At 44.1% G+C, this 14251-nt stretch overlaps 1 protein-coding gene across 1 annotated transcript; it reads right to left on the bottom strand.

Moving 5' to 3' along the window:
- Window positions 1-2018: 2018 nt before the first annotated feature.
- Window positions 2019-8755, bottom strand: ISCA1 (iron-sulfur cluster assembly 1). Its single transcript, XM_081318412.1, has 4 exons — window positions 8552-8755; window positions 6184-6237; window positions 4697-4802; window positions 2019-3971 (listed from the first exon to the last, which is right to left on the bottom strand). The coding sequence occupies exons 1-4, from the start codon at window positions 8630-8632 to the stop codon at window positions 3823-3825; spliced, it is 390 nt and encodes a 129-aa protein (XP_081174538.1). The 5' UTR covers window positions 8633-8755; the 3' UTR covers window positions 2019-3822.
- Window positions 8756-14251: the final 5496 nt, after the last annotated feature.

Genomic DNA, 14251 nt, shown 5'->3' with positions numbered 1-14251 from the left:
GCCCAGTCTAGCACAATACATAGTTTCTTCCTGCCTTGTTAATAAAAGAGGTTTCTACTCATGAGTAAGCAGTTGGTTATTTCTTGCGAGGGTTGGGTTAGAACAGAAATATGGTCAATTTTTCCAAAAAGGAGCCAACACCATTTTTATGCCTGAAATAAAACCTCGAATATTGACACAGTATCTGTTTTAGCATTTCGATTGAAAATAATTTTAGCCTATCGGCCTCCTACGTCCCTGAACCAGGCACCATGAATTTATGAACTTTCCTAGCTGTGGATGAAAAGTTTTGTCCTCCCAACCTCCTACATGCCTGAAACGGTTATCACAAATTTTATGAATTTTCGTCACTGTGGACGAAATATAGTTCATTTTTGAAAAAATCAGTCCACAGCATTTTTATGCATGAAATAAAACTCCAAATCATGACACAGTATACGTTGTAGCATTTATGTGTGGATTTTCCTTCCCACATCACCTGGAACAGACTCTCCAGTCAACAAGCAGGAATCGGCTGTTTTGGAAGTGATACGGAGATAATCAACCCACCAAAGGGGCATGCAGGTGGAGATTGCTGTTTTAGTCATGTTATCAGTCATAAAAATGCATTCTTTACTGAGGGAATAGCTTGCTTAATCCCCCTTGTGAATTTTTTTTGAGATACGCATTACCTCTTGGGAGGTTTCTAGGGCCTGCAAAACTAGTGCACAAAGTGGGTGGGACCGTACTCCATAGATTTTCATTTCTCGTTTCTATTTGTATTTGTGCCTTATTTCTCGTGTCCTCAGTCCCCTTAATGGTATTTGAGGTAACTGCCGTAGTTTTCCCCCCCCCTGTAACAATTAGATTTGAAGGCCCAATCATTTTGCTGAGATATAAAATATTTTTATAGGCCAAAGGTATATTTATTTTTTATTTTAATTCCATTTATATCCCGCCCTTCTCCGAAGACTCAGGGCGGCTTACAAGCTTAGCAGTAGCCTTCATTCTATGTATATGCCTGCTTATTAGGGCTTTCACACACACACCCAAGCGGCATTATTACAAAGTCAGCTTATTGCCCCCAACAATCTGGGTCCTCATTTTACCTACCTCGAAGGATGGAAGGCTGAGTCAACCTTGAGCCTGGTGGGATGCGAACCTGCACTAATTGCAGGCAGCTGGTGTTACTTAAGGAGGCATTAGCCCACTGCTCCACCAAGGCCATATTTACCTTTTGTTGAGTAATTCTCAATACTGAGATGAGCAGTTAATAAAATATAGCATTGCCCTAGGAAACTCATAGATTTAAAATATGAAAAGCTTTTCTGTTTGTGGCTCAAACTTAGATACTATATTTTAAAATAGATTAAAACAAGTTTATAGGGAGAATATTTTTAACTGTTAGAAATCACCTAATCTAGGCTGTGCCTATTATCACATATGGCAATATCTAGCTCACAGGTCTGCAACCCGCGGCTCCGGAGCCGCATGCGGCTCTTTCAGCCGTCTCTTGCGGCTCCCAGTCCTCTACCATGTGCAGTTCAAAAAAAAAAAGTGGGACTAAAAAAGTTCAACCAATCAATTCAAATATGCAGGATAGGTGCATATCTCGCCTTGGCTCCACTCTTCAGTCAAACCCTGTTCTGTGCATGTGCGCATGTATGCGCATGTGCACACATTTTTTGCGGCTCCCAGTTTTTCCTTTTGTGAGGGAACCGGTTCTGAGTGGCTCTTTCACTGTTTCAGGTTGCTGACCCCTGATCTAGCTAAATTACAATGATCCAAATAGCAATGTTAGGGTAGGACTTCAATGGGAGACCACTAGGTAATCTCCGAACTGTAAGCTGGACTGGGAAATTGAAAAATATCCCACAAGGAAGCAACAAGGAAACTGCATGTACAGGGCAATTGGAAGACAAGCTTGACCTATGGAAAGCTTGTCTTTTTAATGTAATAATCAATTTTGCAGTTAGGAAGGTATAGTAGAATTTTCATTTATGGTTTGTTTAGGAATTGCTACAAATATATATACCACGTTCACCAAAAGATAATTTATTACATTTTTTAATTACATTATTGTACACATAACAGATGATCAATAAAAACACATTCATAAATTATTACTAGTATAAATGTACTTCATAATTGTGCGTTAGGTATTCAATGATAGTGTGTTGTATTTTCGTAACTGGGAGTTTCATTCACATAGCTTATGAATAAAAAAAATGCTTCTAAGAAAAAAAAATCTGTACGTTTCTTACATGGTGTTAGTTACATTCAAGTCCTTTTCATAACCATTAATCACATAGCATAGCTGTTTTCAGCATGGAATACTGAAATACACCATTTTTGCAAAGTGAAAACAATATTATGCATATTAATGATTATATTCTTAGAGATGTTATCAATAACTATAACCCAGGCAACCCATGTTTGTAGGAGCTGAAAATTCAGCATGCCAAACTCTGTCCAGACTAAGCTGATTTTTCTTCTTGTACTCAAACATATTATAAGAAGCAGCATGTCAAATTGCCATGCAAAGCATTTTACACCTTACCAAAACAGTTTGTTCCAGCTGTTGAACTGTTTTCAAATGGATTTGTTCCCCAGTGTTTCACTTAAGTGCAAGTATCTGAAAAACAGAGCTGTGGCAACTGATAACTTACTGGAGTAGTAATCTTGTGCTGTAACATGTAACATGTTCATATAACACGTTCCTCCTTCTCCCATCCTAAGGCTAGTGTGAATGTCTGACCATATAAGATAATTGCTATCTTACCATGAGAGTGTTTTGGAAACATTTACTTGATTGGGAAAAAAAACCCAGTAAGTAAAAAAAACACAAAAACACTAAACTGTAAAACCGAGTTCTTGAAACATAAAATCATGCAGATGAGTCTTAATTTCATCCAAGATTATTACATGATACACGATATATTTGTAAAATTACTAAGTTGTCAGCACAATTCAAGCTTTTTCTCAAGCAAAATGAGTTCTTACTCAGTTTTTAACAAAGTTAGTCGAATCATAAATTGCCATTAGTTAACAAAATTGTGGTGCTCAATAATTTAATTTTGCTGCATGATAATAGAATTATTTACTCCACTAGAGAAAATGTATTCTCTATGAATTAGTAAATGTAGAATTTACTTTCAATTGCTTTCATGATGATTTTTTTTTCCCCAAACAGAATTCTCCGTTACTACTGTTTGCTACATTCAAAGTACAAGATTGTTGAAAACACTGTTCGCTTTTCTGGTTAAAAAAAAAACTGCTTAAAGGGGACTAATCACTTCAAGTTATATAATCTCATGAGCCTATCAGAATTCAAATTAATTTTTCCAAGATTTATAAAACATTTAAACAGGGAACACTGAACATTTTTGCTCTGTGATTGCCTTTTGCTTTAAAGTATAATGAACAATATTTAGATCCTATAATACACAGAGAAGTATAATTTTTTTCTGTTCAAAATATAATAAGTGGAAATCTGAGTCTATGCAACTTTTTTCAGAAACATCTAATTTTGTGGAGAATTAACACGACTGCTAAGAGTGAATTCCTAAAAAACAGAATTTGGTATAAACCAAATTATGAATTTTTATGCAATACTGTAGACTTTTTGCAATCAAACCACTTTTCATTTTATCCCACTTTAAGTTTTAGTAAAGGGGGGGGAGGGAACTGAACACAGAGATTATATTTTCAAAATGCAGCAGTTTTATTTTGTGTCAAGCCCACTATCTTACAAAGTCTATATATTTGAAAAACACAAGAAAACTGGTTGGTTTTAGAAAGCAGTTTTACATTGCTAAAAGTCATGGAATTAGTCCTGGTCACTTAAATATTGAAGCTTTCTCCACAGCCACACGTTCCTTTGATGTTTGGGTTATTGAAAACAAATTCACTGGACAGTTTGTCTTCTATGTAGTCCATTTCAGTTCCTAAAAGTGTAAGTTGGGCTTTTTTTTCAATAAACACTCTGACACCTTTTTAAAAAGAAAAGAGATTTGAAAGATTTAGCATACAACAGGCTTTTTTTCAACTAAACAAAATATTGCTACAATATAGTTCATATATTTCACTACAGGCCAACAAATATTTGATAGGTTATAGATATTCCTTAAATATTACTTGTTTTGCACTTATTCAGTGATGTACTCTGCAAGCTACACTGATAATGTTTTGGTATTTTCCCAAATGTGTATGAGGCTAAACATTCAAAAGTAGGCAGTCATAAAAATAAATAAGTAAATTACTGGACCTTTGGTCAGTCATTGATTTCATGGTAAAAGCACCATGTTCACTTAAAGGAGAGAATCCACCTCTGTCAATATTCTACAGAAAGGCGGGATATAAATAAAAAATATTCTTATTGATAGGGCTATTCAGCATGTCGGATTTAAAAGCAAAAGGGATGTTCTTTGGTGAGAGCATGAGGTCACAAATCTAGCACTTGTTGGCAGCAACACCTAAAGCTAAATGTGTCTTTTCCCTGGACAGCTGCAGAAGGCACACCTGGCAACAAAGGCACGGCTGATTAAAGAGCTGCTTTGCCCATCCCTATGTGCTCTGAAGCACCTTTTGGCCTTTGAATCTGAAGTGCTACACACATTCAATTCAGTCAATTCTATTTTACACACTGCAAATAGATTTAGTTAGAAGTTAGAATTTGCAATGACTTTTGCAGTCTTACTGTCCCAAGTACACTTACCATCTTGTACTACTTCTTCGTCAGAATCTCCTTTTGATTTTGTATATTCTAGTGTATAGGACAGGCCATTACAACCTCTTGTGCGCACACCGACTTTAACTCCTACCTGAAATATAAACATTAAATTATTAGAAACATTTTTTGCATGAAGCCAGCAATTCTCAAGTGCCAGAATTACTCTTCCAATGCTTTTATCCTAATTTGAATAGTATAAAGTTTTAGGGCAAATCAGCCATACACACAGATTCTGAGTCCTTTCAATCTAAGTGTCATTTATTTTTGAGCAGTGTTGTGCAAAACTGTACTGTAAGTCTCATGGAAATCAATTGCCCAAATGGGGCATGACTAGAATCTGTTCACCTAAATAAAGTCAATTTTGGCCACATTTTAGGATATTAGGATCAGTGACTTCAATCAGGACTATTTTGATTTGTACACAGAATGAAATTGGGATTTTTTTATTCACATAAAAGAGGTTTGGGGAGCAAGAGAGGATGGAGCAAACCTGCTAGGAAGATGGAGCAGGCAGATTTGGTTGAATAAATACATGGGAGATGTGAGCAACTAGAAGAAACTGGGAAAGATATGGGAAGGTTGAGGTGGGCTGACTAGTTTCCTCCTGTCTGAGGTTTTGACTGTTGTGAGCATTTCTGTTGAGGATTGGCAGCAGGGGTGGGGGCTGTTTGGTTTTTATCCCCCCCACCCAATCTGCTGGGTGGTTGCAGCAGGTTTTGGTCACTTCACATGACCTTGGGACACTGTGACCGTCATAAATATGAATCAGTTGCCAAGCATCTGAATGTAAATCACAAGACCCTGGAGATGCTGCAACATTCCAGCTGATCGGCGCTTCTTCAGGGCTCAGCAGAAGCACCAGGAACAGTGCCAAGCTCCAACTGGAACCGGGCGCTGATCCTGGCGCTTCCACTGAGCCCTGGCAGCCCTGCAGCTCCAGCCATCTCTCGGTTAGCCTTGTGCGGGGCTGCCACCGGTTCAGCTCATTCCCCTCCCCTGCTACCACTTTTCTAGGATGATTGCATACCACCTGCCAGGTACCAATGTACCACAGGTGGTACCGGTACCACTGGTTGAAAAGCCCTGGACTAGTGGGACCAGCCAGCATTAGTGAATGAGAGAAGAGGGCTGGTAAGGTGGGTTGCAGCCCACATCAGGCTAGAAGTGCTGAGGAGAAAGGGGCGGGTCTCTTTCCATAGTTGCTTGCCCAGATGTTTTGTTCGAGAAATGCAAAATCAGTGTGTTCTGAGGATTGGTTTTGCAGAACCTTTGCAAGTTCAAAATGATCTGGCCCAACTTCCAGATTGCAATGGTTTGTTCTGGATTTGAAACAAAAAGTTTTCCTGTTTCAACCACATTCCCATCAACTACTATAATATACTGGTGACTGGCTACAGCAATACCCATTAGCAGATTGTGATGCACTCCTTAACATCAAATAATGCCTGGAATACCATCTAGCACTTACTTACGTGGTCAGGTTTGTCTTTTAGCAATTGTTTTATCTTATTCACTGCAGATGGAGTCTGAAAGATAGTAAGAAATCTGTGTTACATGACTCATCAATTGCACTTATTTAAAGTAAATTTATTAAGTGACCAAAAAGATAAAATACAAATAAAAAAAAAGAAAAAAAGATTAAAAGAACAAGAAAAAAAGGGGGGGAAATATATAAAAATAATGATTTCTAACTTTCTTCAGATGTAATAAAATAACCTCTTAATTAAAACAAAGATGTTATAGACTGTACAAATATTAGATTGTATGTTTTATTTTTGTCCTTTTTATTCATAGAAAACTACAAGTAATGAGACAATAATTACACATGAATGTTTAGGGGAGAATGGAATCAAGAGTATTTCTTTTAATTTTAATTGTTTTGGTGAACTAAAAATGATATTAACATTTCTCAGCTGCTATTATTCATCTTTATGCAGCACACTAATCTAATAATCTTTTGGCAGAATATGAATTCAGCCCTGTTTTTCAGCTTCTCATTATCTTTGGCAAGGGTTTTTTAGAGATACACCTATTATTCCAACCTGCGAGAGGAAATAATAATTATAGTATAATAATAATATATATATATAGTTGCATGTGCAGTTTGTCATTAATGTAATGTGGTGGAGGTGGAGAGACAGGTCTATGGGAAGAGTCCCATTTTGCAATCAAACTTTGATTTGACCACCTAATGAGAAGGAAGGACTCACTGGAGAAGAGCCTAATGCTGGGAAAGATTGAGGGCAAGAGAAGAAGGGGACGACAGAGAATGAGGTGGCTGGATGGAGTCACTGAAGCAGTAGGCGTGAGCCTAAATGGACTCCAGAAGATGGTAGAGGATAGGAAGGCCTGGAGGAACGTTGTCCATGGGGTTGCGATGGGTCGGACACAACTTCGCAACAACAACAATATTGATTTGACACATTGGAAAAACCTCTTACAAGGTTTATAACTCAGAAATAACTACAAGTCCATCTAACAGCTATTTGGGCATGCTAATATTATGGTTTTTTGTTCATTATAATTTTATACATGATTGGATGACTTTGGGCCACTCATACTTTCTTAGCGCAATCCACCTCACAGGGTTGTTGTGGGAAAAATAGGAGGAGGAAGGCTCAACACCTGGAGTTATCTTTAAAAATAGTAAAGACTCGTTAAAAAATAAAATAAAAAATTATATTCCTTTTAATAATTTAAAAACATAAAGGAAGTGCTCTTGGATGGTCAATATTTATAATATTTTCAGAAAATATTGCCTAAGATTATGCATGGCTATCATATTTACAGAAAACACAGTGGCATAAAAGGTATTTTCCAGCTCTATAATCTTTCAATATTGGGGAATCTCAGTTGAGATACAATAAACTGACAAGCCTTGGTTTACAGCCGAACAGCAGAAAAAAACTATCACTACAAAAGCTTCCAATGCTACACTTCTCCCTCTCATAACCTCTGGTAACAAAATAGTGGAAAGTTGTGAAGCTCATCTCCCACCAGCTGCACGATGACAACCACTCACTATAGAAGCAATACTGTACAGGTAATCCTCGACTTACAACAGTTTACTTAGTGACTGTTCAAAGTTACAACGGCACTGATAAAAGTGACCTGTGACCATTTTTCACACTTACGACTGTTGCTGCATCCCTGTGGTCACGTGATCCCCTTTCGTAACCACCTGACAAGCAAAGTCAATGGAGAAACCAGATTCACTTAACCACCATGGTACCAACTTAATAACTGCAGCAATTCACTTAACAAACGTGGCAAGAATAGTTGCAAAACTTTCTTAACAAATTTCTCACTCAGCAACATAAATTTGGGGCTCAACTGTGGTCGTAAGTTGAGGACTACCTGTACTGCGTCTGGAAACACTTTTTACCTAGCGAATGTTTTTTGCCTGTGGTGGAAAAGCAGACGAGGCACATATATATATATATAAAGCAGAGGTCTTCAAACTTGGCCCTTTTATGACTTGTGGACTTCAACTCCCAGAATTCCTCAGCCAGCGTGCCTGGCTGAGGAACTCTGGGAGTTGAAGTCCACAAGTCATAAAAGGGCCAAGTTTGAAGACCCCTGATATAAAGGAACAAAAAAAAGGCGGGGGGGGGGAGGGAAGGCAGATGGAACAAAAAGGGGGGGGGCTTCCGGAAAAGCGACTGCAGCAATCCCCGCCAGACCATCCCTGTGGACCCTCCGCCCGCTCCAACGGCACGCCTGCGCAGCACGCTTGTTTACCAACCGGTAGCCCTCCCCCCGCCCCCCCCCCCGAGCCTCAAGCCCGCTCTGCAGCGAGCGACAGAAAGGCTGCCCGGTGCGACTCCCCCGAACACTGACCAGCGTGAGGGCTGCTCGGGTGGCCTGAATCTTCCTCTTGCTCACAGCCCGGACGGTGGCTCGGACCATGGAGGAGGCCATGACCCCGGCCCGCCTCAGCTGCGCCCTCCAATGTGCTCCATGCAACCCAGCGGTCGAAGCAACGCAAAGCCAGGCGCCTTGGTGGCGTCAGCCAGGGCGAGGGGAGGCGGTTGTTGTTCGAGAGCTTTCGCCGCTATTGGGTGTATCGCGCGCCACTCGGTGTTCTGGGTGGGCGGCTCAGTTGCTGAAGGGGTTGGGTCTCTCCGCCCTTTTCTGCGGGCCAGCCAATCGCGAGAGTCGAGCCGACCGTGGGCGGAACCGTTCTCTTTTGTCGTGGGTGGGTTCGGGAAGAACGCTGGGAAACTGAGGGGGCTCCCGGTGGAAGGTCAGCTGGACGTAGAGCGAACCTTTTTATGTTAAGGCAGGGGTCTTCAAACTTGGCCCTTTTATGACTTCTGGACTTCAACTCCCAGAATTCTTCAGCCAGCATGCCTGGCTGTGGAATTCTGGGAGTTGAAGTCCACAAGTCATAAAAGGGCCAAGTTTGAAGACCCCCGTGTTAAGGGAATGTGATAGCTAAAAAAAACAAAACCCGAAAAGAGAACAACCTGTTTCTCGCGCCTGTTTAAATGAAGTTCTCCTATTTCTTTCGAAATGAACTTCGTCCGATATATGGATATAATCCAGCTCGCTTGGGACTGCCCTGGGAACACATTTCTTTGTAATCGGCAGACTAGGCTAGCTAGGCAACCCAACCCCCAGCGGAATGAGCTCCGGAAATGTCGAGATTAGGATTCCCACGCTCGCAGAAACAGCGAGGCTCCTGGTCATAATCTGGGAACCACATTCACGAAAAATTTGCTCGGCGGTTTTAAGAAAGGCGTCGCAACTGTAACTTGGAATTGAATTCATTCAGTTTAATCATTTAACTTTAAATCTTGTATCCTGTATTCTTATTTTTGTTGCCCTGTACACCGCCCTGAGTCCTTCGGGAGAAGGGCGGTATATAAATCAAATAAATAAATAAATAAATAAATAAATAAATAAATAAATAAATAAATAATCTTGTAATGGCCTCACTTTCCGGCTGTAAATAAAATCCAGGAGTGCCACCCGAAGGTGGGTTTTAAGAACCCTTTTTCCCCCACTGAGAAACATAATACGGAGAATTGACATGTAAGGCAGATAGCTCTTCCCCCCCCCCCCCCTGCTCTAGGATATGTTTTTCCTCTGCTGCTTTTTTGTTGGCATTCAAAACAATCCTATCCGGTGAAATAGGATCTGATTGCTTGCAGTCTCAAGCACTTCCCATGCTAGAGGACCACAGGTCAAGCATAACTCTTTATGTATTTTTCCTGGGCTTGAAGCAACCGCTTTGTATTTATCACAGCTTTCATTAACATACAACATTTATACATTTATATTTAATAAAGAACTCCTCAAAATTTCCTCTATTTTTGTTACATTGATCTTATTGTTGCTTCTTACAATCCTGAGAGGAATAATCCCTAGTTACCAAATCCTGTATAACCTTCTAAGAGGCCATGAAGGGGGTCTGTATTCCAAAGGGACAATTGAGTCACTGTTTACAACTGAACCATCAAGGTCCTACTGAGAGGCACAGATTGGAAGGCCAACTGTTTGTGCTGGAAGGGTCATTTCTAATTCCAGGAGAGGGGATGATCCAAGATTTCAGGAAACGTGCATTAAATAGGGAGTGACTGGCTGACTCCTGCCTGCAATCTTTACATTACTAGCTGGCTTGTAACCACAGTTAAATAGTAGGAAAGTCTCCCCTTTGTAACTTGGAAAGAGGTAGTAGGTTGGAAGCCAGAATGCAGATTTCGTATAAAAGCTCACAACTGCACCACTATAATGGAAACATTTTAATTCATGGTAAATTTCCAGCATATAATTGCATATTATCAGGCATATTGGTTTATTTCAAACACTGCTTCCTTGTCCCTGATCTTCTTCCAAAAGCTAGCTTTTTCTTGTTTCACAGCCTTTCTGAATGTTGTCTTTAACCAACTGGAGTATTATGTTGTCTTATTTGGGAAAGAGAACATGCACAGCCATCCAAATTTTATGTTAGAGCTTTATTTAGACTTCATAAATGTTTCTTTCTCTTCAGTTCACTCGATTGTAAACTGATCCAAACCCTGAACATTTGAGGTATTCTTTAATCTGCAGCGTTGCGTTTGGTGATGGAATAACTGATTGCAGTGCTAGTGGTTTTTAAGTTTCTTCCACCTGTAGACTTCATTATAGTGTCTGTTATGTATGCAGGCACCTGCATAGCAACAGCCACCAGGGGGCGTTGGCCTGAACAGTTTTGGCGGGAAACCTAGGGCCAACCCCATTGACTGTCAGCTTACCTGGCCAGGTATTTAAGGAGGCCAGGTAACCCTGATTCCCCAGTTCACTACCCCCTTCAATAAAGAGCTGAACTCACATACCGGCTGGCATCTCTTCCTTGCGTCGGACCCACTACACAATAGTGGCAACGAAGGTGGGATTGCTGCCGACCAAGAGCTGAAGTCACTGGGGGAAAACGCTCCGTGAGCTGAAGGGAAAGGCATTTCCCTTCCTTCTTCCCCACGACCGCCAGCCGACCGGACCTGCCGGCCGGACCGCGCCAGTCACCGCATCCGCAACCAAGACCGCACACCGCACCGTGACCGAGGCCGAACCGTCCGCCATGGCAAGAGCCGGACAACCCCGCGAGTTTGACACCCGCCACCCCGAGACCTGGACCCATTACCTGGCTCACGTTGAACTGTACATGTGGTTCAACGAGATATCGGAGGACAGGGCGAAGGCGGCAGCACTGCTTTGCCTCGGGGGGGCAGCGCTGTTGGAGATCGCTGCAAACCTGTTTCCCCAGGAGGCCATCAACACCGTCGCATACCGGGACCTCGTGGCCAGACTCAACGCCCATTTCAAGCCCTGGCGCTCCAAGGTGGACACGCGGTCACAATTCGAAAAAAGGGACCAGCGCCCCGACGAGACCGGTGCCGATTTCCTCGCTGCCCTTCGAGAAGCCGCCGTCGCCTGCAGGTTCTCGAACTTGGAGGAGCGGCTACGGGACCGGCTGATCTGCGGCCTACGAGACAGGCGGCTGCAAGATCTCCTGTTCGAGAGAGAGGATGTTTCGCTCCAGGAAGCTGAGGACGCCATCCTAGCCCACGAAGCGGCCTGCGGGGCCGTCCAAGCCTGCCAGGAAAATTGGCCCGGCGACCAGCGTCCACCGGCAAGGTGCCACAGAGGAGGACGACCAGAGCATCGACCTCCCCCAGCGGAAGTCGACCCCCGACCAGCGAGCCAGATGCCCAGACAAGCCCAGGCTTTCCAACAATGCCACCAACCCTCAGAGGTGTGCAGGGTGTGGTGGGAACCACGTGCGCAGCCTCTGAAAGTTCCGGGCCGCCACGTGTCGGGCCTGCAAGAAAACAGGCCACATAGCCGCAATCTGCCATAGCCGCCGCCCCCGCAAAGAGATCCACGAGCTGCAGCCGGAGGAACCGCCGTTCGAAGGTACAGGGGCCCCGACCAAAACGCGAATTGGATACGTTGAGAGCTGGCTGGCCATTAACCACATGGGTAGCCGCCGGCTGCTCAAACCCAAAATTAGATTAACAATCCGCTTGCAAGGCGTCCCTTGCAGCATGGAGCTTGACTCCGGATCAGCGGTCTCGATCATTTCAGACGAGACCCTTAACTACATAACTAGCCGGAGCAAGCAGCGGATTAAATTACGGCCTACAAAATTAACCCTGACCGATTTTCAGAATTCACCGGTCAAGGTAAAGGGGGAGGCTACCGTTTCGGTGGGGTTTAAGGGTCACGAAGGGCACCTGGACGTTGTAGTGGTAGAGGGCCGCAGAGCCAGTCTGGTCGGGCTAGACTGGTTTGAGGCCCTGGGGATCACAGTCTCTAGGATCCATTGGATCCAGGGGAACTCTGTCGAGGCCGTCTGCTGGGAGTTCACAGACGTTTTTGACGGGTCGTTGGGCAAGTACACAGGGCCCCCCATATCGTTCAAGCTTAACTCGAATGTTTCCCCCATTAGGGTCCGGCCGCGGCAAGTCCCTTTTGCGCTCAAACACAAAATCAAGCGCGAGCTGGATAAGCTGGTGGCCCAGGGAATCCTAGAGCCCGTCGATGGGGGGGAGTGGGAAACCGCTATCGTAACCCCCCTCAAATCCAACGGGGAAATAAGGATCTGCACCGACTATAAGTGCTCGGCAAACCGCGCCCTGAACCCGCACGCTTAGCCGGTCCCCACAGTCAGCCACGTTCTCACTTCCCCTCCAAGGTGGCGCCATCTTTGCAAGAGTCGATCTTGCGCAGGTGTACCAGCAACTCACGGTTACTAGGGCAACAGCTGACATTCAAACCATAGTAACACACAGGGGGGCGTTCCGGGTGAACAGGCTGCAGTTTGGAGTCAGTGTTGCTCCTGGCATCTTCCAGGAAGTAATGGAGAAGACCCTCAAGGGCATTCCAGGAGTCTGCCCTTATTTTGATGACATCCTGATTGCAGGAGCATCAGCAGAGGAACTGGCAGGTAGGCTCAGGGAGGTGCTGTCCAGACTGCGCACAGCTGGTCTCAAACTCAAAAGGGAGAAATGCAGCATAGGTGTTCCTTCCACAGAATTCCTGGGGTTTAGAGTAGATGCCAGGGGAATCCACCCCACAGAATCCAAGGTGAGGGCCATCAAACTAGCACCCACACCCAAGAACAAGGCAGAGCTTCAGGCATTCCTAGGTCTGTTGAATTTTTATCATACATTCCTCCCACACAAGGCAGCCATCGCAGAACCACTCCACAGGCTATTAGACAAGCAGGCAGCATGGGTCTGGACTCCCACCCACGACCAGAGTTTCAGGGCCTTGAAAGCATTACTGTCGGATAAATCCACAGTAACCCATTTCATCGAGTCCAAGCCCATTTGTATCGCATGTGATGCATCCCCTTACGGGGTGGGCGCAGTTCTCAGCCACCTTGAGCCCAACGGGGCACAAATCCCCATAGCCTACTATTCCAGGACGCTGTCTGGAGCAGAAAGAAACTACGCCCAAATTGACAAAGAAGCCCTGGCAATCGTGGCAGGAATCAAGAAATTCCACGATTACTTATATGGCAGGGAGTTCACTGTCTACACGGACCACAAGCCACTCCTGGGCCTGTTCACAACGGACAGGCAGACCCCGCAAATTCTGTCCCCCAGAATGCTCCGGTGGTCCATCTTCCTTGCAGCTGGTGCACAAGCCAGGGAAGGAGATGGGCCACGCAGACGGTCTAAGTAGGCTTCCCTTAGACACCCTGGATCCAGCCCCAGCCCCAGCCACACAGATCCTAGCCCTGCAGGAACTACCAGAGTGTCCCGTTCATGCCAAGGACATTGCCAGCCACATAGCCACAGACAATATCATGGGCAGGGTGCACTCATGGGTTTGCACGGGGTGGCAGGACAAATCCCCGGGGCCGGAGTTCCAGGCTTACTTCACCAGACGTGACGAGATCTCCACACACAAGGGTTGCCTCCTCTGGGGTAGGAGGGTAATCATCCCCACCGCACTACGGGACAGGGTATTGGACTCCTTACACGAGGGACACCCGGGGTGGTCAGGATGAAGGCTCTGGCCAGAAGCTACCTCTGGTGGCCAGGGTTG

The sequence above is a fragment of the Vipera berus genome (assembly GCF_964194415.1).
Source record: "Vipera berus genome assembly, chromosome: 2".
Classification (NCBI taxonomy): domain Eukaryota; kingdom Metazoa; phylum Chordata; class Lepidosauria; order Squamata; family Viperidae; genus Vipera; species Vipera berus.
The sequence above is the reverse complement of the archived record's forward strand: the minus strand, read 5'-3'. Positions and strand labels throughout refer to the sequence as shown.

Excerpts from the sequence above, each read along its gene's own strand:
- ISCA1 (XM_081318412.1), bottom strand. The coding sequence starts at position 8,632 with ATGGCCTCCTCCATGGTCCGAGCCACCGTCCGGGCTGTGAGCAAGAGG. Across the intron at positions 4,803-6,183 it reads TAAAAGACAAACCTGACCAC|GTAGGAGTTAAAGTCGGTGT; the intron begins GTAAGTAAGTGC and ends TTTATATTTCAG. Across the intron at positions 3,972-4,696 it reads CGAAGAAGTAGTACAAGATG|GTGTCAGAGTGTTTATTGAA; the intron begins GTAAGTGTACTT and ends CTTTTTAAAAAG.